This window comes from Neophocaena asiaeorientalis, unplaced genomic scaffold (assembly GCF_003031525.2).
Source record: "Neophocaena asiaeorientalis asiaeorientalis breed wild unplaced genomic scaffold, Neophocaena_asiaeorientalis_V1.1 scaffold280, whole genome shotgun sequence".
In the NCBI taxonomy this organism is placed as follows: domain Eukaryota; kingdom Metazoa; phylum Chordata; class Mammalia; order Artiodactyla; family Phocoenidae; genus Neophocaena; species Neophocaena asiaeorientalis.
This window is the reverse complement of record NW_020185321.1, coordinates 9012230-9040136: the sequence shown is the minus strand read 5'-3', so window position 1 is coordinate 9040136 and position 27907 is coordinate 9012230. Positions and strand designations below refer to the sequence as shown.

Below are 27907 nucleotides of genomic sequence, written 5' to 3'. Positions count from 1 at the left end.
TCTATTTTCAGTTCTTTAAGGAACCTCCATACTGTTCTCCATAGTGGCTGTATCAATTCAATCACTGCAAGATCCTTTTTGACCCACCTCTTAGAGAAATGGAAATAAAAACAACAATATACAGCAGAAACTAACACACCATTGTAAAGCAATTATACTCCAGTAAAGATGTTTTAAAAATTTTATTTTAATTTAAAAATTTTAAAATCTACAATAAGGTGTCACCTTACACCAGTCAGAATGGCCATCATCAAAAAATCTACAAACAACAACAAAAAAATCTACAAACAATAAATACTGGAGAGGGTGTGGAGAAAAGGTAACCTTCTTGCACTGTTGGTGGGAATGTACATTTTTTTTTACTTTCTTAAATTTATCTTTTATTGAAGTATAGTTGATTTACAATGTTGTGCTAATTTCTGCTGTACAGCAAAGTGACTCAGTTATACATATATATACATTCTTTTTTCTATTCTTTTCCATATGGTTTATCCCAGGATATTGAATACAGTTCCCTGTGCTATATAGTGGGACCTTGTTGTTTATCCATTCTATATGTAATAGTTTGCCTCTGTTAACTCCAAACTCCCAGTCCATCCCTCCCCCACTCCCTCCCCCTTGGCATCCACAAGTCTCTTCTCTAGGTCTGTGAGTCTATTTCCGTTTCGTACGAATATAGATTCATTTCTGTCGTATTTTAGATTCCACATATAAGTGATATCATATAGTATTTCTCTTCAGAGATGCTTTTTTAATGTATGAGAAGCCATTAAAAGAAAAGAACAAAATGGTAAAAGATGTAATTAATACACCTGAGAGAAACAAACCCTGGTGCCTTTCCTATTTTTAAAAAAACCCACTTTACAAGAGAGTTGGCTGCACAGTAGGGTAACAATAGGTCCACCATTGAAAACTGAAGTCCTGCAGGTGGGCCGCATTGCCCGCCTGGTCCTCAGTTTCCCACGGTGCTGTGCTCTGCCAAGGGCCACAGCAACCCTCATTCTCTGCTCTCAGGGCAGAGATGTCAAGATCCTATTGCCTTCTCCCACTGTATCTTAAACACAAGAGCAAGAGACAAAGTGGAAATAAATATACCACAGTGTGGTGTGATTACAGAGGTTTTAGAAAGCACTGGACACTCTTGAGTTAAACAGCCTCGTTAATGGGTGCCTGGTATACCAGAATGCCCTTAATTGATATTCTTCTCTCTAAATAGTGTAAAACCCACTTATGAAATGATTATTTTTTATACTCCTACTCTGTGCCAAGCTCTATGCTGGGTACTAGGTATACAAGGATGAACAAAGAGACAATAATTCTGCCCTCACAAGCATCTGTTCTAATGAGAGAGAATAGAAAAGTTAAAAGAGTCAAAAAGATAAAGAATTACAAATTGCAATGGGAACTATTAAGGAAAAAGGATGAAGAGAAAGAAGAGGGGCTAGTGGGATAAGGCACTGATGCGTGGTGAGAGAAGGCTTCTCAGGGAAAGTATCAGATAAGATAAAATCAGGTAAATGAGAGGGAACCAGCCAAGAGCCAGGGTGAGAGAGAGCGTTCCAGGCAGAGGGAACAGCATGTGAAAAATTCAGGGCGCCTGCTGGTCAAAGACAGGGTAGGGAGGGCTTAGAGATCATGCAGAGCCGGGTTGCTCACGCTGGCTGCCGAGTGGAGAGTAGGTCCAGAGGGGACGCTGCAGAAGTGGGACCTCAGTTCAAGCATCCGTGCAGCATTAAAGGTGAAAGTGGAATGTACTTCAGGCCACTGACCTTTACACTTAAAATGGTAAATTTCATGTTGTGTATATTTCACTACAATAAAAAATATTACTGTGGACAGGAAACAGATGTTCCCTAAACATACACTGTCCTGAATGTTGTTGCTTCCCATTTCAGACCCACAGGAGCCCCCGGGAGTGCTGAGCCGTACAATGTGGGAATGGTCGGCACGCACGGGCTGGAGACCTCTCACGCAGACACTTTCAGCAGCAGTATTTCAAGAGAAGGGACCTTGATGATAAGAGAAGTAAGTTGGTATAAAAACTGTAGAAGAAGTGCATTTCTTAATTGGTTTTTATATTAGAGCTTTCACAGAGGATGCTTACTGCTTGTATTTTAGGGAATGCGGTGGGGGGAGGGAGAAGGACCCGTGTTTCTAAATGGTTGAGTGATTTTAATTGTCTTCCTTCTTTCCTGCATCCTTCTGAGCTTAATCACATTTGTCCAGATCCTTCAGTGGAAGCTATGCAAATCGGAATATAGCATTTGAGCCTGAGGATATAAGACTGGCAAACCCAGATGTTTCCTACCACAGGAAAACAGAAATGAATGGTCTATCCAAATAACATCAGTGGCCTTGTTATGTCTTCTCCTCCCCATCCGAGGTTTTATCCTTGTGGATTTTATGTAGAAAATGCTCGGTAGTTCCAAGAAATGGTGATATCATCTTATCTAGTTAAATTAACATTAAAGACTATTAAGCTGTACTGGTGGAAGAACAAAGAAATCCGAAGATGTACTTAAAAATGCACCTGAGCACTTTGAGGAATTTTGTCTTTTTAAACTCTAGGAACATCATCTGGGGGCAGGGGGCACACATTCCCTTGCACCTGTCCCTCCAACATGCACCACTTCCCCATTGTACCTGTGCCGATAAGAAGGGCCTGGACACATTAGAATCCGTCTTTTCTTCTTTTTCACTTCATCATCACCGTGCAAGCAGGTCTTTTCTAGGAAGGAAAGTAATGTCTGGTGACATTGGGCAAAAGTTACTTGACCTCTCCCTGCAACAATTTTGTCATCTATAAAATTTCATAAGTGATAGTATATGACTCACAAGCGGATTGAGGGGATTAAATGAGTTAATGCATCTAAGCATCCAATAAATGTTACCTATTTTCTTACACCCTCTCCATAGCGTCAAGCTCTCCTTTTACTTGATATCGCTTCCCACTCTTCCTTCTGAAACACAAACGTATATCATCTGTCATTCCCCTTCCTCAGCTAGGGTAGATTGGAAAACAGTAATAGGCTTTGCTCTCCAAAAAGGCAGAGGGCATCTCATTTTTGTTAGAAAGAAAGGAACTGTAGTTTTGAGATGAATAAGGCCTTTGAAATAATAATGGGCAGTAGAGCTATAACTGGAAGACTAGTTCACAAAGCAACTTGCTAGAATTTCGTTTTATGGCCTTGCCGAATCTTTCAAGTAGACTTTAAAGAGTCCTTTCACGGAAGCCCGAAATGAAAAATGGACTTGGCTGCTGAAGTTGACATTGTGTCATGCTGGCATATAAATCTCCCAGCACGGTGAATGGATACTTTCAGTGCAAGTGTAGAGGGCTTCTCTCACTAGACCTTGCCACTTGGGAAAACATGAGGGGAAATGTTCTGGAACGAGTTACTGTCTGACTCCAAATAAAAGGACTCCAGTTTCTAATGTGGTTTTAAATTTGCTTGAGTCTTTAGGACAGAGTCAATACCTTGACATGGATATTTGGAGTCACATTTGGAGTTCAGTTGCCAGCCACATCCAAATGGCTCCATATTGTTTAAAGCATTCCAATACCCTATGACCACAGTCAATCACCTTGAAAACTGCATTCAGCAGTGTCATATATGAATGTGATCTATTGCGGGCCCTAAAGTCATTTTGTCCTCTCAATTTCTAAAGTGTTCTTTTTACAAATGTGGGCTTTTAAAGTAACAGCCTGACTTGAAAGCCATTAAAAGTATGTGTATTAAAAAGATAAATACAAATTAAAGTATGACAAAAGGATAAGAAAGTAAAAACTCTTTATGTTTCAGTTCCCCAAGATGAACATCGAGGAGAGTCACTTAACTCGTACTTCTTGTTGGAGAAGACCAGATGCTTCTGTAGGGGCACGCTGGCTCTCCTACCCATGGTCTTGTCAGAGGCAATCCCCCTTGTAGTGCACACCCGTGCCCCTATGGTTCCACCTTTCCCCCTCCTACAGCCCCACAGGACCTTTCTTTACTCTCCTTCTAGAATATACCACACCAGCTGTCATCTACCACTTTGTCCACAGGGACCCATCTCCTGGAAGAGCTCCTCTGCCTCCCCCACTGCAGCCCACTCTTCACCCAGAAGACCCCTGGGGGTCTGGCTCAGCTTCCCTTCCTCCTTGAAGCCTCTTCTGGGACTCCATGGGCCTCTGTCCATAACACCTTCCTCATTGCCCAACTGGTATCTCTCCAGGGTCTGTCCACCCACTGAACGAGGATACTAGCTTACCGTCACGAAGGCTCTTTCGGTTACAAGTACTAGTAAAAAGAACCCACTTAACAACAAATTAAGAAAAAATGGCGGGGTAGGTATCAGAGATTCAGAGGTGTTTCCTAGAAGGAATCGAAAGGCAGAAGCCCAGTTGGGACCTTGTATAGGGTTGGAACCAGAAACTGAAAAGGGATTGGGAGCTCAGGCAGCTTCTCGTGTGCAGATCTCTGGCTCCCTCACTGCCTGTCTCTCCTTACCCTCATCTCTGTTTCCTCCACTTTCTCCCTTGTTCTCTCTGTCCACACACCAGCTTCCTCTTCCCCCTCAAGCACGTGCTCTCACGTCTCCATACCCACCCTCCCAATTGCAAGGCGTTCACCACATCCCAGTTCAGCTGCCCAGCAGAGGCTGACCAGTATCTCTCAGGCCTAACTGGAAATTCCAATGGGAATCTGATCGTGCTTGGCTCAGGTGTCCACTCCTGGACCAGTCAATCAGCTGTGGCTGAGAGTGGAGCCACATAGGACAGCAGCCACCAGAGCTGGGCTCTGCTTCCAGACAGCCTTGGTTCAGACCCTGATTTCACGACTTACAACCCATGCCACATGGGGCAGGTTAATTGAATTCTTTACACTGAAGCTTTTCCATCTGTAAAATGGGGATACTATAAGCTAGCCCCCGGTGGAATTGTGAGGAGATGAACCTAAGGTGTTCAGCACGATACCCAGCATTTACTGATACTCAGAACATCCAAGTGCCCACCGCCATGGGACTGGTGAGGGCATGAAGATCGTAGAGCTCTTCGGGGCTCTGTTGATGAGATCATAGAGGACAGAGCTGCTGTTCATTTATCTTTGTGTTCCCAGCAGAATGGCACACGGAAGGTATTTAATTCTAGAGTGTGCTGGTTGAATGAACAAAAGGGTGATGACTCAGAAGTGGGAAGATTCAGGGGTCACTGCTGAATCCCTTCAAGTTTCTCACTCTCTGGGCCATTTCCCTTCTGAGGCTCTTCAGGTCTTTCTTTGATAACCACTGTGTCTGCATTAATTTTTGGCTTGAGGCAGAACACTGCTGATACAAGAGAGACCACAAAACTCTAAAGAGACAATGTGCGATCTATGCTACTGGAAAGTTGGAGGGAAATGGTAAAAGCTTTTCAGTATTTGAACAGAAGTAAGAAGGTGGGAGAAGCTGCCCGGTACACATAAAATAGGGGATAATACAATAAATTAGGGCTGAACCCCTTAAATGTAATTTAGAAGATGAAATGTTCCGATGAGCACTGTGACAAAATGAGTCCAGAACATGCCCCTCTCCTGGACAGTCGTGGGCCAGAAGTATTGTGCCCAGAAACACAGAAGGCGCCAAGGCTAGCCAGCTATTTCTCAAACTTCCTAGTAACATCAATTACATGCACCCGTTCAGGAACTTGGGAGTCTGTTTCATCTTTCCCCAAAAAGTGCCTCCTTTCACTTCCAGCCAGAGGCAGGTGCAGAGCTCTAACTGCAAGACCAGGACAGGCTCCGGAAGGAAGAAGCCAGGCCAGTGAGGTGGTCAGAGAAACAGCACGAAGCCTTATAGCCATGCCAGCCCCAAGCAAGGCAGGGAGTGTGTCTGCGTTGCTTCTGATTGATTCCTTCATGTTCAGCAAAATGCTTCACACTTAGTAGACACTCAGAAATGTTGGGCAAGTGAATGAAAAAGAGAAAAGGCAAAGAGGGAATCGTTACTTAATCAGGTCTGCTGTAAGAAACCTCAGTGAGCCAGTCATATAAATGTGAAATCAGAAAGTGCAATACTAGCCAGGACTACAGTATGGGCACTGGCTTTTGGGGAGCAGGATTTTCTTTTAATTCTGTATGTCGGTCCCTAGCATCTTCGAGAGGAGGATTTGCTCTCCATGGCAATGATTTCCAACGTGTTAGGTCATGCAACCTTATCAGTAAGAATTTCAGGGACTGCCACGTAACACAGTGTATTTATTTGTTTACAAATTATGCATTTGTCCTACTGCACTAACATTATATACTTTATAAAATACCTTTAAAGGACATTAAAAAGGAATGCTATAGGCTTCCCTCCACAGTTCAGTTTATGCTGACTCTGGTGGCCGCCTGGAGGAGATCCTGGAAGGGGAAGGGAGGGGAGAGGTGGGCTCTGGGGATGGGTGCGAGGACCCGACCCGAGGTGGGAGGGATTGGCCCCTAGGGGAGGGCTGACCCAGCTGACTTAGTGGCCCAGAGTCTCTCCCTCGCTCCCAAACCTCAGAGGAAGGCTTTGCCCAGGGCACAGATTCCTCAAGGGCCTGGATGGCTCTGGAGGAAGGGCCGCGGGGCCTGGGGACTGGGTTCCTGCCCCTGCTTGCCCAACTCGAGCTTCTGGAGCAGGCAGTGGCGTCCAGCCAACGCAGGCACACTCCCGGGCTCTGCTGCCTTCACCACCTTGGGCTGTGTGATCTTAGACTGCTTATTTAACGTCTCTGAGCCACAATTAATAAATGAGATAATATTTGTTGGGGGGAGAAAAAGGATGCCATAAACAATATTTCAGATACTTTGTCAGTCATGATAACTTCTTTTTTTTTTTTTTTTTAACCAGCTCCTGGCACAAGCCACCATAGTTGCTTACCGAGAGATTCGACATTAGTGATAGTGAATGTAAACCCACATTTTCAAATAATCTTTAGATCATTTCCATGTTTTCTTTGTAACTCTCATCAGATATGATTAGTTAATCATTGGTTTGACCTCGTGACTGACAAAGAACCCTGTGATTTGGGAATCATCTCTGCATTTTCTTGGAGTACACTGGGCGTGAATTATTAGTGTTACATCTCATCCTACTGCTTCTTTTCAGCGATATTTTAGGTGATGTTTCTGTTTTGTGGGTTTGTGTCTTTGTAACCTGGTGATGTGACCTGGTGTGTGGGCACAGCACACACGCACACAATGCACAGCCCCCGTAGTGCCCCTCCACCCGCGGCATTCCTGTCTTCCCACAGGGCACCTCTTCATCGTATGTGACCCCTGACTGCCCTTCATGCAGGAGCATAAGGCCCCAGCGTCAATCCATGTGCTAAATATTAGCAAAGCTTAACTTTTTTCTTATTTTCTTAGATAAAATAGAAATCTGAATATCTTCCCACTCCCCAGTGGGACGGTTTGCAGGCCACCGCAGCTGTGCTGTGTGAGGGGTGACATCGCTCTGTGGCCTTTGCCTTCCCTCTCTAACGGCCGCCATGTGTTGTGCCCCCTCAGACGTCTGGAGAGAAGAAGCGATCTGGCCATAGTGACAGCAATGGCTTCGCCGGCCACATCAACCTCCCGGACCTGGTGCAGCAGAGCCATTCCCCTGCGGGGACCCCCACTGAGGGCCTGGGGCGCGTCTCCACCCACCCCCAGGAGATGGACTCTGGGACTGAAGTAGGTGCTGGGCAATAGCCACAACAGCTCTGTCCTCCGGCAGGGGGTTCTGAGACAGTGGGCCCCTCAAGAAGGAGGCTTTGCCAAGCTCCCAGAAGCGTGTTTGGTTGGGTTTTATTTTACTGTGTCACTACTTATGCATATGATCAAATGGACCAAATCCTAAAAGTAGAGCAGTGAAAAGTTCTCAGGTAGCATCTGGACCAAAGCCTGTTTTTACAGAAGCAAATAGTGAGGCTCAGAGAGGTTAAGTGCCTTGCCTAAAGGCACACAGCTGTTTTGTGACAGAGCTGGGACCAGAACCGGGACCTCCTATCTCCCAGACCAGGAGAGGAAACTTCAACCTATAGAGATTCCAAGGCCAATAGTTGAGGTTCATAGTTACATTAATTTAGTCAAACTAAGTTTGACTTAGGTGAAATAAGGTTGAAATGATTTGTTTATGAAAAATAAAAATAGGTACGTTCTCAAAGTGTTCATCTTCCTAAACTCCAAATCGCACAAGAAAGGGAGAAGTGGGATATTATCTTTCCTACACAGAAAAGAGTCTGGGGAAAGAAAGCCAGAATAAACAATCTGCCGGGAAGTGCTTGTAGATGTCGTTGACCGAGCTTGACCATTCGGATGAGATCACAGTGCTTGGTCATGTTTCGTAAATAGTCCTTTGAATCACACATAGGCCCTACATGTGTTTATAATGCATGCAGTTTATAACGCTGTGTTTGAGGTTGTCCACGCACTGAGGTTTTATGATGCACCATTTGGATTCTAAAGCTATAGAGCAGGTGAACTTTGCCGCAAGGAAAAGAACGTAGAGCACTGTTATAGTTTCGTGCACTGTGGACAGTTGTTTTCTGCCTGACTTTGGGTACCAAGGAGGACTCCATGCGGTCAGACCCTACTCTACATTCTGCTGCTTCCCCAGCTCTAAGTGGGAATGTCAATACTTGCACACCTCCTTCATAGACTTCTGAAGATCAAAGGAGAGAATGTCTGGGAAAGTGCTCTGTTTGGGAGGGGTAGTCCTACCTTATGGAGGATGAAATTGTTTTGATTTCATAACATGAAGGGGAAATATTGCATTAAAGTCAGATTGGGCCTTTGTGGTTTTCTCCTTATGTGTTTAGGGGTCTTGGGATACTGGTTTTATTTTTAAATAAAAACCTGAAAAAAAAACTAAAAAAATTAAAACTTAAAGACATTTATCCCCCCAAAAGATGCTTCTTATACTGAGTGCAGATCTGTTTATAATATTAAAAGGACTTGAGTGTAAGTAGGAGTGGAGATGACAGACAAAATTGGGAGATGGTTATTGAAGCTCCTTTGACAAAACTCAAAAATGGAATATTGGGACATGAAGCCTTGATAGTTTACTGTTCCCTAGTTTAGTTCTGAATTCATATCTTAATTGTGCTCTCTAAGCCCTTGAGATTATTTTTTAAGTAAGCCCTTAAGGTGTATTGCCTGCAAACCTAGTTATCTTCGTGAAGTTCCCACATAGGGCATATAAGTATCCTTTTGAGGAAACTATCATGGAAAGGAAAAATCTTCATTCCCTGGATGAAATTGTCCCTGAATTGCAGATTGTAAGGCTTCTTGAGCCAACACCAATCCCCCTGCATCACCAGGCCAGCATGGAAGGCCCCAAAGGCCCCAAGAGGGAGTCTTTGGTTGATCATGTGTTCAGGATGAAGGATGCTGTGTAGCTATGCTTAGTTTACTGCCAATTTGCGTCAGCTTTTCTTAAAGCCATTTGGTCAGTAGGAGATTGCTTTTAGTTCAAGGGAGAAATAGGCTCTGTCACTACAGCCATCTTACCAGATATGAAGGTGCTACCTATGGTCCATAATATAATTTGCTCACTACAATTCTTGCAGCCTGATGATTAACGAAACCCTGCAAAGACATAATGGTTAGTGAGGGACCAGTATCAGTAGAAGCTGGAGAGAGAAGCACACACTTTGACTTGGGGGTCAGAGTGTGAACAGTTGGATGGTTTGAAGAGTCTCTAATAATTTTAAAGCCCCAGCAAAGTATTATGAGCGTCATTTGTTGCTACAGTATTTATCTATCTGCTCTTCTGAATCTTCTTGCTTATTGATTAGTATGGCATGGGAAGCAGCACCAAAGCCTCCTTCACCCCCTTTGTGGACCCCAGAGTGTACCAGACGTCTCCCACTGATGCAGACGAAGAGGATGAGGAAACGTCAGCTGCCGGTAAGCTAGAAGGCCCCGATGTTTTAGAAACAGCTTGGTTTTCCTTTCTGATATGACCTGATAAAAAATGAATTAGGAGTTCAATAGTTAAGCCATTAACTGCTTAGGCCCTGTCTTAAAGGGAAGACTTTTTATTACTTTTTTTTTTTAATAGGATTCCTCAAACAAAGTTCTTTCTATTTTTTTTTCATCTCTTCTATTTTGATTCTGGTAGGAACCCAGAGGTGTCCAGGGGCCCTAGGAAAAGCTGTTCCTCAGAGATCTCCAAACTCACCCCACATTTCTCAGAAGCAGTTTCTGGGTACAGTGCCGTGCACGCAGTAGACAAGATAAATGCCTGTTGAGTTGTGTTGAGTTCTAGGTGTGTGCTTCCCACTTCAAAAGTCTGGCTGATTGAGAGGACAGTCTTGCTCTCTAGAATTCTGCAACTCACTAATCAGACTCAACTTAGGCCAGTGTGTCAGTTGCTAATGTGGAATTTCAAAAAGTTAATCTGTCCTGCATATATTACAGGAGATGAGGATGGTGTGTTTAATTTTATGAGATGAATATGAATTCCCTAAACTACTCAAGTAGTGTCTATAAGCCTGTTTTACTAACAGATAAAACACTGCTTTTATGAATGACATACTTGATTCTACTAAAAAAGTGTAAAATATTTATAGTTTCGGTGTTTCTTTGCCTTTATCATAATGCACACTAAACAAGGAGAAATCATAGTTATTTGAAGCCCCTTTTCCATATCTCCATTGGTTATATTTTAAGATGCCACTGACTTCTCTGATTCTTTTTCTCAAAGCTCTGTTTACTAGCGAACTTCTTAGGCAAGAACAGGCCAAACTAAATGAAGCAAGAAAGATTTCAGTGGTAAACGTAAACCCAACCAACATTCGGCCTCATAGCGACACACCAGAAATCAGAAAATACAAGAAGCGATTCAACTCAGAAATACTCTGTGCAGCTCTGTGGGGTAAGTTGGTGCTTTTTTTACCATTCATGAATGAATTGACCCTCAAACAGGAATCTTACTATCAGAAGAGTGCTGATTGAATCATGGGTGTTAGAGACCCGATTTGGGACTGTCTCGGCCTCAAGAGAGACCAAGAGCAATTTTATATTTAGAAAGCACTGATACCCTAACTGATACAATTTTATATTTAGAAAGAACTGATACCCAGGATAGCAATGAGATTCAGAGTGACCTTGTCACATAACAGTGATGGGCTAAAGCCAACAACAGAACTAACTACCACTTAATGTATGCCCACTCCGTGCCCAGCACTGTGCGATGTGCCCCACGTCCTGTCTCTGTGATCCATACAACATTCTGCAAGGGCAATAATGGCGTGACCTCCATGTGACAGTCGAAAAAGCAGCACAGAATATTTTAGTGAATCGCCAAAGGCCATACCAGTAGTAGTAGCAAGATAAAACTTGAAAAGGACAACAAATGAAGAGCCTTCCCTTTTAGTTCAAAACATCAACCTGCAGTTCTTGTGAAAAAGATTTTAGCTGACCTCAGACTCAGTATAGGTGTGATGAGATTCTGTCAAAATCCTGGTCTGTGCTACCATAAACATGACATACAGATCAAGGAAGGACATGGCTCATTTGCGCCCATCTAAAATACTACACCTAGTTTGAAGCACCACAATTTTATAAGGGCAAGGGCATTTGAGTTGTTAGCAGGGGTGAGCACAGAGCCTGGACACCATTTCAGGGGAGTAAGGCTCTGTCCTCTGGAGAAGAGACTATTAGAAGGCAACAAGGTAACCCTGTTTCATATTGACTAACATGTGGTTGAAAGAGCAGACTTTCACGTTACTTAGAAGACAGATGTGCAGTAAGCAAAAGAGGTGGAAAAGTTACCCGTTCCTAAATATAGGCCATTGCACCGCTGAACTCACAATGTGTGCACGTGTCTGTGTGTATGTTGGGAGTCAGGGGTGTTTATTTGCCTAGAGATGAATTTTCAAGATTGTAGCCATCCAGACAAGACCACTTACCTACCAGAGTTTTTGTAATAGGAATTACTGCATGGGAGGTGGGCTGGACTAGAGTTCGATGCCTGAGGAGTCCCTTACAGCAGCAGTCCACAACCTTTTTGGCACCAGGGACCGGTTTCGTGGAAGACAGTTTTTCCGCGGGGGGGCGGGGAATTGGGGACCCCTGCCTTACAGTCAATATTTCTGTGACTCTTGGGCTATTAATACCTGCACTTGAATTGGCTTGTCATTTCCCTAACAAAGAGCAGAACCTTAAGGTGTGGGATGTAAATTAAGCTCTGGTGTGAGAACGAAGAAGGGCTTTTCTTCCAAGAGTATGGAAATGGGGCACTCTATTATATGTAGAAGGTGGGTAGGCTAGAAATCACTGCATGAATAGGAGTGGGGTGAACCTTGGGGAAGTCTCGAGGTGTGATTTATAGAGAGAGCCAAGAAAAGGGTGGGTGTTACAGGAAAGGAACTAGCGTCACATCTGTGCCTCAGGCTTCTCTTGAGAACTCTATTTTAGGTAGTAAAGGGCTACATGTAATGATTGCTGCTACTACTTTATAAAAGAAAACTAATTTCATTACCAGAGGGACAGTGATTTAATTACTGTCTCAGAGCTACTACTTCTACACTCCCTACGGTAGTACCTGCTTGCCCATTAGTTTATATTTACAAGTCACAGTTTCTTAGGTTTTAAAGGGACCCTGGATGCGGAAGAGTAAAGTCCATAAGAGTCAGTCTTGGGATGCTTCTTAAATTTGCAGGTGTAAACCTCCTGGTGGGAACTGAAAATGGCCTGATGCTTTTGGACCGCAGCGGGCAAGGCAAAGTTTATAATCTGATCAACCGGAGGCGATTTCAGCAGATGGATGTGCTAGAGGGACTGAATGTCCTCGTGACGATATCAGGTATGTTGCTGGGATGACCAAGTCCTCCAGGTCTGCACAGGTGGGAAAGGTGATCACCTCACTTCTGAAGGAATAGTAAGCTCTGCCCTTCCCAGCCGACGAGCAGCACGATAAATTATGGCAGTAGGACCAGAATGACATCACCCACGTTTTGTAACTCCAGAGATTCTGACCTTCAAAGGGAAGTCTCTCACCTCTGCCTGAAATCTGAATCAGACAGAGACATACCACCACGGCTATGTACATATGGGCCTTCACCCTCTGCTGGGACTCAGCAAGGATCCTTTTAAGGTGTCTGTACTCCAGTCACTGCCATCTACTCTCAGATGGAGAATATAAAAATGTAGACTTCTGGATGAATTGGGAGATTGGGATTGACATATATACGCTAATATGTATAAAATAGATAACTAATAAGAACCTGCTATATAAAAATTAAAATTAAATTAAATTAAAAAAATTAAAAATAAATGCAAGCTTCTGGGAGTGAGAAATTTTGTAAGCAGAAATTTCTCTGGTCTCTTTTCTTATAAGAACTGCTTTAGTTCATAGTTCACTGACATTTTAGCAAGTGCAGCTGGCCCATTGGGTGATTGAGTCTGCAAGGAGATTGGAAGGTAGGAATCATTGCCACCCTCTGCAGCTTTCCACTTCTCAAAAAGAGCTTAAAAAAAAAGAGACAAAAGTGAAGACCTTACTACTGACAAGTTCAAAATGTAACCTGAAGGAGTCTACGTTCTTGAAAGTTTTTTGTTTCGGATGGTGTTTGAAGGAGTTTAATAAATAATACCCCTCTTTTCCCCTCCTATCCCATCCAGTATGAAACCGAGAGTACCCCTGCACATTAGAACCACCTGAGGAGGTGTGAAAACTCCAGGATGCACTCCAGACTAACGGGTCAGAATCTGGGAGTGTGGCCCAGGTCTCAGAAGCTTTCATGGCTCCTGAGGTGTCTCCACTGTGTAGCCAAGTTTGAGAACCAGCCATTGTTTTGCAAAGAGAAACATAGGGCTCCTCTTGGGTTGAACCTTGAATAAAGTTTAACTCTTCAGCTGTACTTCTGTTTTGAGAAAAGGCCCTTATTTGATGCTACAATTTCCTCTTTTGCCTGTCCATTGAATGCTCAGTTTCATCTCTTTTTATTCTCCCCAAATAAGGGTTCGCCAAGTAAATTCTTCTTATATTATCATTTGAGTTTAATTCAGTGTACTCCTTTATTCTGGGTAATGCGTTCTTGATTGCAACACCCCCAAATCAAATTTAAAACCGTACATCTGCCAGTCACCTACCAAAAGTGGAAATGATATCAGAAAATCCATGTTCAGACTTCATTATGTTGTTAGTGACACATCCCATTTTTAAAAGTGTAACCATTTCCTATTATCATGAGGTGCATAGGTAGGGAAAGAAGAAAATGAAAACAGAAGCCAAATTTTATTGAACTGCCCTCGGATCTGTGTTGGCACAGAGAGGAGAAAGCACCAGCCCTCCTGCCCATCCTCGCTATAGAAATCAATGCATATTCAAGGCTTCTGGTTATAAAAAGGAATAGTAACTGCACATGGTTCCCTTAATTTAGGTTATAAATGTACTCTCCTGTCAAATCCAGTGTGCAATGCTTTAATGAATTCTTTTCTTCTGGTACATATCACAGCTGCAAAATATGGAACATTTTTTGACACCTAAGAGAAGTGAAAGGAAAATAAGTACCCAAGAAGTATAACCCACAGGCTTAAATTACTGATCACTTAGGAAAAGCCACCCCAAGGGACATCTTCTTATCTGGTACTCAGATAATCTCAATATATTAAATTTTGCTCCTCAATTTAAAACACCTCAATGTTTTTAAGATGTTTCCTTATCATAGTAAGAATTCTTTAGTCCATGATCTCTTTCCCATCATTTACCAAAGGGAACTTTTGTGGGTTTTTTTCCAAGTATACATCTTTTTCTCCATTCTTCTTTTTGTTTGACACTCCTTTCAGGGATCTCAGCACTGTAAACATGTCCAAGGGTTATTTTCTGAGCCCTGATTGCCGTCATTGAACTTGTTTCTCATATCTCCTTAAGAAATTCCTTTTTCTGTTTGGTAAAATGAAACTACTACCAGCTGTCATCTTTAAAGTAATAGAGGAGGCGAGTAAGGGGGGCTCTGCATTAACATATGCTGTTGGGTAGAAGGTAGTCACACATGAGTATGCTAAAATGTCCAGTTGTCAGAACTCCTTCATGTAATTAGATCTGGAATGTTTTGGAACACTGATCAACCATTCCGTTACAGAATTAGGTCTTACTGAGCAGACACTGCCCTTTGCACGGGGAGGAGAGAATAAGAGCACCTTGCTCAAATAGAAAGCACCAGAAGGTAAAGACAAATTATGCAATGGTTATTTGCCCAAAACACTTGGACCTGTTTTGATCGTAAGTTCTGGCAGAGACAATACTTTGATGATGCTGGAGACACTGGTTATTGTGCCTTCACACATACACAGACACACACACAAGTGTAAATAAAAATAAATACAATAAAATGGAGATGGAGAAGGATTGAGAGAAAAAGCTGTCTCAGGGCCTTGAAATTAAAGTTCTATTACTTCAACAGGAAAGAAGAATAAGCTACGAGTTTACTATCTTTCATGGTTAAGAAACAGAATATTACACAATGACCCAGAAGTAGAAAAGAAACAAGGCTGGATCACTGTTGGGGACTTGGAAGGCTGTATACATTACAAAGTTGGTAAGTCTCAAGACATGGAATTGTTTGCTCAATCCAAATTATTCAGTTAAGTTTCATTTAGTTGTTTTCCATCAGATATTGATGATGCATTTGTGACCAGTTTAAGACACTGCTGGAACCTTAAATATACTTGCGTTATTTCCCCCAAAAGTTAGATTGATGAAGTTCAAAGAATGCTTTCAGAATAAAGTCTTAGGCTCCAGTTTGAACTCGCTCCCAAAGACCCATTAAAATAACCATGAAGAAATAAAAGTGCTGTAAACCTACAAGGACAAAGGGACCAGGAGAAGAGAAAACAGATAAGAGATGTCAACAAAATTGAACAAGAATTGTTAGACGACGAGGAGCAGAACTAGCTGACCAGGAAATCTGCTGTGAGGAAAGTCATCAAAATCAATCCAGTCACTCAACAGCACTCAGAAAGGGCCAGGACCTGAGGTCCCAGGTGTATCTGAGGTGGAGGTGGAGGGTGGGATCGAAAATGGGAGGATTGTTGGAAAGTTGATGAACAGCAAATCCTCCAGAACCCAGTCAGGCAGCCACCCTCCCTGACAGCACCAAAAGATGAAAGGTGGGCACAGCCAATCTGTTGATGGGGAATATTGAATTATAAGGACACATTGATACACACACAGACACCTCCTTCCCCTGTTTAGCACCCCAAATGTTGCCAGCCATGCTTATACTCCCAAGCAAGAGATTGAAAGATGGTCTTTGGAGAAACTAAATGGCCAGCAAGAAAAGATGTTGAGATACTAATATTTGAAATGCCGTGAAAAGAGCATGCTATCTAACCACCTTAAAAGCGAAACCCATCAGTCGATAAGCCCACTAGAGCAGACAGTGGGAAAATCCACTAATGGGAAGGAAACTTAAACAGAAAGAAGGGACTTTAGAGGAAACAAGGATAATGAGGAGTGGAACAAAAAATTTTTAAAAGAAACTATCAATATAATAACTTCAGAGAGATTAGAAATACTGTTTCCATAAAAGAAGAATAGGTGTTGTTTTTTTTAAAAAGATGGAACAGGGTTGGAGACTGTCATTCAGAGACCAAGAAAAAAATCTTGGAAATTAAAATATATTGGCAGGAATAAAAAATGCAGTAGAAGGGTCGAAAGACAAACATGAGAAATGTCCTAGAAAGTAGAATGAAAAGAGAAGAAAAAAGAGAGAATAGGTAAGAAAACAAAAGTTTCAGTCCAAGTGGTTCAAAACATAAGTTACGTGAGTTTTAGGAAAAAGATTAAGAAGTGGAAGGGGAAGAAAGCATCAAAGAAAGAATACAAGAAAAGTTTCTAGAATTAAGACCTCAAAATCTCAAATTAAAAAGATTCACTGAGTACCTAGTATAATGAATGAAAAACGACTCACAAGAGGACATAGCAACATGATATTTCAGTACCCAGGAAATGAGAAGGCTCTTAAAGGTTTCAAATTATAAGTAAATAAATAAACAGTTTACATGTAATAGACACAGAATTAGGTGGCCTGGGACTTACAGCAGTACTAGAAGGTTAGAAGACAATGGAGGGGACTTCCCTGGCAGTCCAGTGGTTAAAACTCCACGCTCCCACTGCAGGTGGCAAGGGTTTGATCCCTGGTCAGGGAACTAAAATCCCACATGCCGTGCAGCACAGCCAAGAGAAAAGAAAAAAGACAATGGAGCAAGGCTTTCAAAGTTTTAACAGAAAAATTTTTTTCACTTAGTATTTTATAACCCATCTGTATTAGCCAGGGCTCTCCAGAGAAACAGAACAAGCAGGATGTGTATATATAGAGAGAGAGACAGAGAAGGAGAAAGAAATTAGTCCAGGCAAAGTGGGACAATGGAGGGTTCAGGAAGAGGTACCTACAAGAAAAATAAAATGTTACTAATAGATTACCTGCCATATTTGACTATACTGACAGCACTAACAGAAAGTTTCCATGTGCTTAGAGATAGATACATAGAAAATAAGGAAGTGAAAAAAATTTGAAAGCAAGAAAGGAATTATAATAATGGTATACTACATGCCTCATCTATGAACAATAATGATTTAAACACAGGATATTGACTTAACCAAAACTTGTAAATATAACTATATTGGAGGTGTGGGGAGGAAGAGATGTGTACGTTTGAAAGAGAGATCTAGAGAGAGGAGATTGCTATTAGAGACTAGACCCTTCCATTCTCCAGAGTCAGTAGGTAATATCTACAGCTGAAAAAAGTTGTAAATAACATTATCAGCACGTCATTTAGAAATATGGAGGGCTTCCCTGGTGGCTCAGTGGTTGAGAGTCTGCCTGCCGATGCAGGGGACACGGGTTCGTGCCCCGGTCCGGGAAGATCCCACATGCCGCGGAGCAGCTGGGCCCGTGAGCCATGGCCACTGGGCCTGTGCATCCGGAGCCTGTGCTCTGCAACGGGAGAGGCCACAACAGTGAGAGGCCCATGTACCGCAAAAAATATATATATATATATATATGGAAATAAATCGCTGAAGAAGTATTTGAAAGTATATTAAAGACAGAATAGTAAACAGGAGAGGCATGCTACAGAAAAAGAGCTCAGAGAACAAGAATTTGGTCAGTTATCTTGGGCTAAATTCTTTAGGACACAGAATATTCTGTTTGTTCAAACATTTTATAAATAAAAAGACTGCCATGTGTACTGTCTTAGTCTGTTCAAGCTGCTATAACAGAATACCACAGACTGGGTGGCTTATAAACAACATGAGTTTATTTCTCACAGCTCTAGAGGCTGAGAAGAGCCAAGATCAAGTTGGTGGCAGATTCAGTATCTGGTGAGGGCCTGCTTCCTGGGTCATAGACAGTGGTCTTTTTCCTATAACGTCACATAGCAGGAAGGGAGAGGGATCTCTCTGGGGTCTCATGTTAAGGGCACTGGTCCTTTTTGAATTCCTAATAACTGGAATCCAAATTTAAATAATAAGCGAACAGCAGCCATTATGTCTCTACCCATTTGTTGATTTTTCTACCATCTTGCCATACCAGCTCTCAGCTGCTTATATGTGGGTGAACATAAAAGCCAGGCAAGGAAACATGAAGGATTTTTATACAGATTCTTCTTACAATAAGTAATTCACATCTAGACCTAGTGCTTAGAGGCAGTCCTAAGCCAGTTACATCTTTAGATGAAGAAAAGAGCCTTCAGTATGAAGCAAAATGCCCCAGGTATCCTGCAAACCAAGTACATTAAAGGAAGTTAAATCTGTATCTATGAGAACATCCCACACCAGAGCATTACCCTCAATCAGGATGATATATATGTGTGTGTGTGTGTGTGTGTATATATATATATATATATATAGTGGTTTACACATTCTTTAATACAAAAACTTGAATAAATTAATGAACTATTTTAATTCATAATTTTTCTATTACAGTCAAATATGAAAGGATCAAATTCTTGGTGATTGCCTTAAAGAATGCTGTGGAGATATATGCTTGGGCTCCTAAACCATATCATAAGTTCATGGCATTTAAGGTAAGTAGGCATGTGATTACCTAACAAGGGCTTGTTTTTTTGTATAGTTTAGGTTCCCATCAGTTAACAGTGGTTAACTTACACATACACTAGTACCAATTTTTCTGTATATAATAAACCTTTTTTAAAAGTGTAGGAGCTCTTATTTGTTATTCTAAAAGTAAAGACTAGGTATTAGTAAATACTGTTAATTAGTCAAATTAAAATTTGGGTACACCCTCCTCCATTTCAGGTCTATGCACCGTCATCTCTAAGTGGCATTTAGCATGGAATGGTTACCAGGCAAAGCATTCATTATGATATTAGGCAATGAGATTTATTATACACCCACCTAACTAGGGCACTCTCTTGATATTTCGTCTGAAAAAGGCAGACCGACAGCAAACAGCACTGAATCTGAAGGCTGAACTGAGTCTCTAAATCTTATAATCCTTGTAAGCCTTTTGGGGAAAAGTCGCTAAAACTCACTTGATGCTCGAATATCCCCATTGCTGTTGGACTTCTCTGAAATGAATACTGAATGTAGTCACATATGGAAATGGCCTAGTTTCTCTGCATCCTTCAATTTTCATTGCTGTTTCATTTTTTATCTTGTCTAAGTCTGTACCCACTGTGGTTGGCTTGATAACTCATGAGCTTCGACAGAAGTAGGATGGGGAAATGCTGGTCCCGTTGACTCCAGATCATGAAAGCTGACCCCCAAATGCCAGAAGGACCAGTACTTACAGGCACTCTGATGTTTTCAGAGCTGCACAGTCTACCCATAGCCAGTGTGAATTTACCTTCTGTTCATTCTTACTCTCTGCCTACATCTCTCTCTTTCTTTATATCTCCTTGGCCCTCACTTTTTCTCCCCACCTTTATGACTATTATCTTTCTTTGACCCTTTATATATTTTCTGTGGCCACATATGCCCCGTGAGGGCAGAAGCTGCCTTGGGAACATTACAAAGCCCTCTTCAGGGCTGAATCACCCCCGCTTCTATCTTGTTCCTTTAGCAGGGCAAGGAGTTCATTTGTGATGTGCTCAGGAAGATGCGAAATGGGCCCCACTCGTTAACCCCGCTTTTATGGAGAGAAATGTTTGGAATGCATTGGGTTAGTAATAACACTTCAGGGATGACTCCTGACAGCTACAGCGGTGCTGCTGTCCCACCAAAATCTCTCTTCACAAAAGCTTTTCAGTCAAGATCCTGTCCCTGTTCCGGTTCTGAAGTTACTGTCATCAGTGTACTAGCCAAAGTGCAGGATTGACTGCAAAATGCTTTGTTGAGCAAACCATGGCCAACCTAGAAAGAGGGAAGACTGGAGCCGGCAGGGAGTCGAGCCCTCCCGTGGGGCAAGGAGATAAGGCTCGAACCTCCCATATATGAGAATGATGTTAGCAAAAGAGAAGGAGGGAGGGGTCTCTTAGGTGACGGTGACATGATAGCCGAGGCACTTGTGGTTTCACAGATTCTCGCCCAGACTTCAAGGCCAATACAGGTGGAGTGTGGATTAAATAATGGCAGAGGAAAACAGAGAAACACTTGACAGTTAGTTGGGGCTTAGACTCTGGAGTCTCACACACAGAACTCTGATAAACGTGGCTGGAGCTCTTTTTTTCTTTTCCTTTTAAACCCAGCTAGCCAGCGTAAGCCGTGAGTCTTGAGATGAATCATCCCCACCGTCCTCTATCGCCCAAACCCAAGTCTCAGATCTCAACGTTAAGTTTAGAGAAAGCGCCAGCCTGATGTGTACTCACTCACCCAGGAGAGTCAGAACCAGAGCATGCCTGTTAACCCTGAACAGGCTGAGCACAGGGCTGGCCCACCTGCCCACCCAGTCTGTCTCTGAAAAGGTAGTAGCCATGCCTGGGCCTGGCTGTCCCTTGGGAAGGAGAGGGGCCAGAGAGGTGACTGGACCTTCTTCTTGGGGAAAAGGCCAGAAATAAACAGGGAAGAACAGCAGCACCCAGACACCAATTTTTTTTTTTTTTTGCGGTACGCGGGCCTCTCACTGCTGTGGCCTCTCCCGTTGCGGAGCACAGGCTCCGGACGCGCAGGCTCAGCGGCCATGGCTCACGGGCCCAGCCGCTCCGCGGCATGTGGGATCCCCCCGGACCGGGGCACGAACCCGCATCCCCTGCATCGGCAGGCGGACCCTCAACCACTGCACCACTAGGGAAGCCCACCAAATTTTTAATATATGATGACACTATAAAAACAGACAACTGTCAACCAGCTTCGCTGCCCTGGAGCACAAGGGGTAGAAAAAGGGGAACAAATGGATGCTAGACTCTTCCTTCCAGAGTCAGAATATGAATAGCCCTAAAATTGAAAGAAAGATTTCCTAGCTTTTCAATTTAAGAAAGTCAGACATTAACTTCCACAGGAAATGGCTAAAGGAAAAATTTATTAAGGTAACGTCTTTGAATGATGTGGGTACTCATGGGGTGATTTTTAAAGTCTTTTGCAGATCTCCAGCACAAGCCACTGCTTGTTGATCTCACAGTAGAAGAAGGTCAAAGATTAAAGGTTATTTTTGGTTCACACACTGGTTTCCATGTAATTGATGTTGATTCAGGAAACTCTTATGATATCTACATACCATCTCATGTAAGTTCCTGGAAGCAGACTGTCAAGACTCTGTTCCACAACCTGTGTGTATAGATTTGTTTTTGTGCATTTTTAGTGGAGGTCATGCTAACTTTTACTAATCAATAAAGCAGATGGACTTATGGTCTTCACTAAATAGCACTAAATAGATGAGGCTTTTAAGTCATAAAACATGTAACTTTAACTGATTTTTATGGCTGCTTTAAATTGAGTAACACGTAATAGCAATTATTTGCCATTTACTGGACATGTTGTCTCATTGGATTTTACATTAAAATACGTACAGTGGTTTTTGTTCAAGGGCATAGATTCTGTTTTTTAAGCAAGACTATAGTAGATGAGCTTCTATCTTTAGTTTTTGAAGGAGATTGGTTCATTTTATGTGGGAGAAGTCCAGTGATCCTTTTTCTGCTATCGTTCCTCTCTTCAAGTGGAGGGCAGTGTCACGTGGCGGAATCAGACACCCTGGAGCACCTGCTCTGGCTCTTGCATGTATTCGCTTTACAATAGTGGACACATTAGGCAGCCTGTCCAACCCTCACCTTTCACATCTGTAAAATGGGGCTAAGAGGACCTATCACATAGGGTTATCGTCAGCATTAAGTGAGGTCCTACATCTAAAGTAGTTGGCACAGGGCCCTGCAAATTGTACTATTAATATTACTATACTGACACATTGCCTAAAACGTGACTTTTAAGGGACGTGCTGCCCATGGTTTCATGTAGTAGGATGAATGCAGTGTAAATTTTGTTTCCACTAACGTGTGTAGTCCCAAGGCTAGCATACAGTAGAAATTATTCGTCAACAACGTCTGAGACCTAATCTGTTACTGTTTGGTATTTTGAGACTTTAAAGACTTTGCTCCAAAGGAGCACAAGAATTGAAAAAAGTTGTTTTGGGGCACGGCACACATACGTCATTGGTTGTTACATTACAGCTTTTCTCGTGTGTGTATGTGCACACAGGACTCACAGCCCGTGCTGTTGGTGAGGGGACCGGGCTGTCCCCATCAGCACCCTCCATCCCCTCATTCCTGTCCACCATGTACCTACTGGACGGCCATGACATTCTCAACCAGGGGATCGCAGCGACACCACGTCTCTTTTCCCAGAACAAGTCAATCTACACTTATCTGAATAGTATGATTTTTTTTTTTTAGTGAACGGTCATTTTTAAATTTTTTCTCAACAAGCCATTAATTTGGACTGCAGTAAGTCCCCTACATAAGAACGAGTTCCGTTCCGAGAGCAAGTTCGTAAGTTTAGTTAGTTCATAAGTCCAGCGAAGTTAGCCTAGGTACCCGACTAACACAATCGGCTATATAGTACTGTACTGTAATAGGTTTATGATACTTCTCACACAAATAATACATAAAAAACAAACACAAAAAATAAAGAAAACATTTTTAATCTGGCAGTACAGTGCCTTGAGAGGTACAGTAGTACAGCACAACAGCTGGCACTCCTTAGCAGTACCAGCTACATCACTGCTGCTTTTACTCTTGCTTCCGGACCTCCTGGGCTTGAAATAATGATCCTGTACTAGTGTGCTCTATACAGTACTGTAAAAGTAAAGTACACAAAAGCACAACCACTGGTAGAGGATGCACGCACGTCACAATGTACACCAGGCACGTGAATGCTGGACATGCGAACACACGTTCGCACCTTGGAAAGTTCGCACCTTGAAGGTTCGTATGTAGGGGACTAATTTAGGCACCCAGATAAACTATCTGTATTGACTGTTCATAGCCTGTTTTGGTCCCACCTTTTGGCCCCACTTGGGCTCTTTCCATCAGATCCAACTGGATTGCATTCTCCTCATCTTTTTTGCAAGTAGATAGAAAACACGAGATTTTCAATGTCCACGGGAATGTGCTCAAATCCCAATTCTACCACCATATCCTAGTGCAGCTTTGGTCAAATTACATAACCCCTCTGAGGTGCAGTTGCTTCATCTGTAGACAGAAATATCTAGCATGGGGAGCTGTTTTAAAGGCCAGAAGTTATACATGGAAAGGGCCCACACTTGGCACAGGGCAGGTGCTCCATAGCTGTAGTTGTTGCTTTTAGAACAGGTAAATTGCATTCTCAACCTAGTGCCTAAGTTTGTATTTACCAGGGTATTTGACAGGTCGGTGGTTAAATTAAGCAAAACAAAACGTCAGTCTCTAGAATGTAAATGGAAAAGGGAAAAGAAAAAACTCTTTTTTTTTCTTTGCAATTCTTAGAGATTAATAGCTAAGATACTGTCTTATTTTTTAAAAGAATAATGCCTGGCCTTTCTTTGTCTTCTAGATTCAGGGCAATATTACTCCTCATGCCATTGTCATCTTGCCTAAAACAGATGGAATGGAAATGCTTGTTTGCTATGAGGATGAGGGGGTGTATGTAAACACCTACGGCCGGATAACTAAGGATGTGGTGCTCCAATGGGGAGAAATGCCCACGTCTGTGGGTAGGTTAACCATTCCTTATCTCCTTCAGCAGTTACACCCCCCAAATGAAACGAAAGTCAAGAAATGTGAAACAACCATTTGATTCCACAAAAAAAAAAGTCTGTGAATAACACTTGTAAGACTTGCTTTGTCTGTTTATCTCAAGTCGTTTGTCATTTTTGTGGTTAAGATGTGAACAGATGCTGTGAGTTATTGCCCATCTAATGTTTTTAATGCAGTTTTGGAAATTCCTTTTGACAGCCTACATTCATTCCAATCAGATAATGGGCTGGGGCGAGAAAGCTATTGAGATCCGGTCAGTGGAAACAGGACATTTGGATGGAGTATTTATGCATAAGCGAGCTCAAAGGTTAAAGTTTCTATGTGAAAGAAATGATAAGGTAAATCCGTTTCAACATTTGCATTAGTGTTTGCATTTTAAGAGACCACCAGGTACCTGTGAAACCTTCATTTTCCTTTATACTGATTTGAATCACATCTGTGTTAAACAATCAATATTATCTTGAAATGGCATTATTTGGTTTGATTCATGTGAACCCTCAAAATATATTATTCACGCATCAAAAAAGACATAAGGGCTTCCCTGGTGGCGCAGTGGTTGAGAGTCCGCCTGCCAATGCAGGGGACACGGGTTCGTGCCCCGGTCCGGGAAGATCCCACATGCCGCGGAGCGGCTGGGCCCTTGAGCCATGGCCGCTGAGCCTGCGTGTCCGGAGCCTGTGCTCCGCAACGGGAGAGGCCACAACAGTGAGAGGCCCGCGTACTGCAAAAAAAAAAAAAAAGACATAAAAACATCTAAAAAATTTCTTGTAAACTCTTTGTAACTTGTGTGGCTTGCAGGCCTTAAGATGACTCAGCAAATAACCCAAATTCTCCTAAGCACTTAGAAGAGCCGGCCTCTCATTAGTCATCTCACAGTGGGTCAACTTTATACCCCACTTTTAGACGTTTCACAAAATCATTATTGGGACGTAACCCATCACATTATATTCGATTTTAAATGTAAAACATTTGACATGTAGAAATATAAACTTTTTAAAAGTGTCACCCATACCTTAAGGAATGCACAATCGCAAACTCAACTAGTGCCATGTCTGTGTCATTCCAGCCATGTTTCTTCTGAAGTGTCATAGGGGGACTGTTTTCCAGTGAAATCGGCAGTGTTCGTCTGGCATGATCAGTCGCCCAGAAGGCGTGTTCTGCAGCAGTGCTGCTTCTGCCTTGCCCTCCCTGTAGACTATCCCAGAGTTTTTAGTAGCTAAGCTCTTCTGTATTTGTGAATTCATCCTTTGGGACTATGGCCAACTTAGAAATGCTGTCCCCAAAACAGCAGACATAAACATCTATAGAAAAGAACGTGACAGGTTGAACAGACCTGCATCTCTTGGTTCACTCCCGTTCCCCAGAAGCCAGGCTGGTCTTAGTCTGGCCCTGGAGTAGCCAACTACTCTGACCTGGTATGGTCTGGTGTGGTCTGGGTGGACAACAGCTGGGGATGGCAAGGATGGTCCCAGGCCCTTATCGGAATACACCAGAAAACAGACCTGACCCCTAGTAAAATTCCAGCCCCCGCCTAGTCTCTGGGAATCATAAGACTAGGAGCGATCTGGGCACGGACACCCACACTCCAGTTCATTGAAGTCCCACCCCAGAAAGCCAATTTCAAGTCACGACCACACCCTCAGCAGCAGGCTGGGACCACACCAGCATCTGGGGCCTGAGGTTTAGAGCCAGGGCTCACAGAACCTGGAGAGAACAGCAGCCCTTTCTTTCCCTCATTGTGTTCCCATGGGTCCTCTGTGCTTCCCCGTTTTGATTCACTGACCCTAACAGTAGCTTTACTTACATATGTAGCATTAGCTGAAAGGTGAGCATTTCCACAGAACTTCCGAAGAAGTTGTTGGGAGAGACAGCATTCTTCTGAAGAAACTGTGGGAATGAAGTAGCAGAGACTTTATACTAATGACAAAAGTAAATGCCTTGGACCGAAGTTTGGTGTTGGCTGACTGAAGGACTGGGCCACAGCCCAGAATATTATTTTGCTGGGCAGTGGTTCACTGATGTTCAGCTCAAGCAAGCAGTACCCCAAATTTTGCTCGCTTCTCTCAGTCATTTGATGAGATGATTTAGCAGACCCAGACCAAATGGACTGTGGTTCTCCTTACTAATGCCATGATCTCCTTTGGCCTAGGATATGCATTCATCAGCAGAGAAACCAAGCATTAACTCTTGGAATGCCAAAGTGAATAGGCATTAAACACCTTACCCTCTCTGACCAGAACCACTTACTTTTTTTTCTTAATTGAGAAATGAAGTTGTATAGTAGTCAGTAGGCCCCAAATTCCCCCTTGACTTTGGAAATGTGAGAGGATTCTCTTCATTCCCAAAGTCTGCCCTCTTGTTATTAGGGGAGAGAAAAGGGGAGCCCCTGTGGCTTTCCAGAAATTAACAAAGGACATGTTGTGTCCTAGACCAGAAATCCAGGCATATTATCCTAGCCCGAAACTCCCTTGTAAAAAGTGAGCGCCCAAAGGGTTGTTAACAAGTCAAGATATAGCCCCTTCTGGGTCCCTGAAGGCCAATGCCACAGTCAGTCATAGTAACCTTCATAGGAATAAAGGCAGGAATGTTTACAGAGGTTGCACTGAATTAAAAGGCACTTTATAAACACCAGCCATTAAGTCTTAAGAGCTGACACATGGCAAGGATAGGACATGTGAGAGAAAATGGATGGACGGTTGAAGAAAAGAGGGAAAGAAACCATGCAGTTGAACTAACTTCTTTTTAATTTCAAACAGGTATTTTTTGCATCCGTGCGATCTGGAGGAAGTAGCCAAGTGTTTTTCATGACCCTCAACAGAAATTCCATGATGAACTGGTAACAGAAGAGCACTTGGCACTTATCTTCATGGCGTTATTTCTAATTTAAAAGAACATAACTCATGTGGACTTATGCCAGTCTAGAGGCAGAATCAGAAGGCTTGGTTGACCATACCACTTTACCCTTTTCCTCTCCCTCCACCCGTCCCAGTACAGTCCATCTTTCAATGTTGCAGCCTGGTTGAGAAGGAGAGAAAAAGGTGGCAGGAATTTCCAGGAGATCCCCAAGAATGCTGCGTTGTCTGTGGACAAAGGTGGACCATGTGCTCTTCGGAGTTAGGGATAGAAACAAATATTGTGTGCTCTTATGATTAAGCTGTGTTCTGGTGGGTTTTTGAGTTTTATTTTGTTTCGTTTTTTTACCTTTTTTCTTTACCCCTTTACTTTGTAAGAATGGGGAAAGAATGCATACTGAGAAAATGTCTGTTTTTAATTCTGTCTGCCTGCTAGCTTTAAGTATACAATGTGTTGTAAAATTTCCAATTTCGAATGGTGAGAGACAGCACAATAAATGTACCTTATCTCTTTACACTGAAGGCCATAACTACATAGTGGGGTAATTGTAGAACTCTTTTGCCTTCACGAACCCAAAAGGTTGCTTTTTCATAGCAACTGCTAATGGATTTTTAAAAGAGAAGAAAAATACTAGTTTTCCCCACTTTCGGGAAATAGATTTTAAATGGCTAAACTACTAGCCTTAGACTAATAAAATCAAATACCATTTCTGTGAGTCTGGCAGGCCCTATTTTATATGGCCCTGTACAGAACAGAGTGTGTTGAATGGGATAGCAGTGCCATTGAGTTGAGTTGGCTCTAGTGAATGAGGGACTCTATAATACAACATTGCCTCAGCGATTATGCAACAGATCAGGGCAAAAGATGGGATGACAGAGGGGGTCAGACAGAAAGAGCTTCTGGAAACAAGCTAAAAATGTATATACACACACACACTTTTTTTTTTCCAAATG

At 42.6% G+C, this 27907-nt stretch overlaps 1 protein-coding gene across 4 annotated transcripts in view; it reads left to right on the top strand.

Annotated features, from left to right (window-relative positions):
• The window catches only part of TNIK (TRAF2 and NCK interacting kinase), a 408265-nt gene extending 380601 nt beyond the window's left edge, over positions 1-27664 (top strand). For all 4 annotated transcript variants that reach the window (XM_024733810.1, XM_024733809.1, XM_024733808.1 and 1 more), the window contains 11 exons: positions 1896-2025; positions 7494-7658; positions 9764-9875; positions 10675-10845; positions 12634-12777; positions 15380-15514; positions 18904-19004; positions 21451-21600; positions 23899-24058; positions 24300-24439; positions 26858-27664. In XM_024733810.1, the coding sequence (XP_024589578.1) occupies positions 1896-2025; positions 7494-7658; positions 9764-9875; positions 10675-10845; positions 12634-12777; positions 15380-15514; positions 18904-19004; positions 21451-21600; positions 23899-24058; positions 24300-24439; positions 26858-26941 (1492 nt within the window). In that variant the 3' untranslated portion in view covers positions 26942-27664. The remainder of the gene's footprint in view (positions 1-1895; positions 2026-7493; positions 7659-9763; positions 9876-10674; positions 10846-12633; positions 12778-15379; positions 15515-18903; positions 19005-21450; positions 21601-23898; positions 24059-24299; positions 24440-26857) is intronic.
• Positions 27665-27907: the final 243 nt, after the last annotated feature.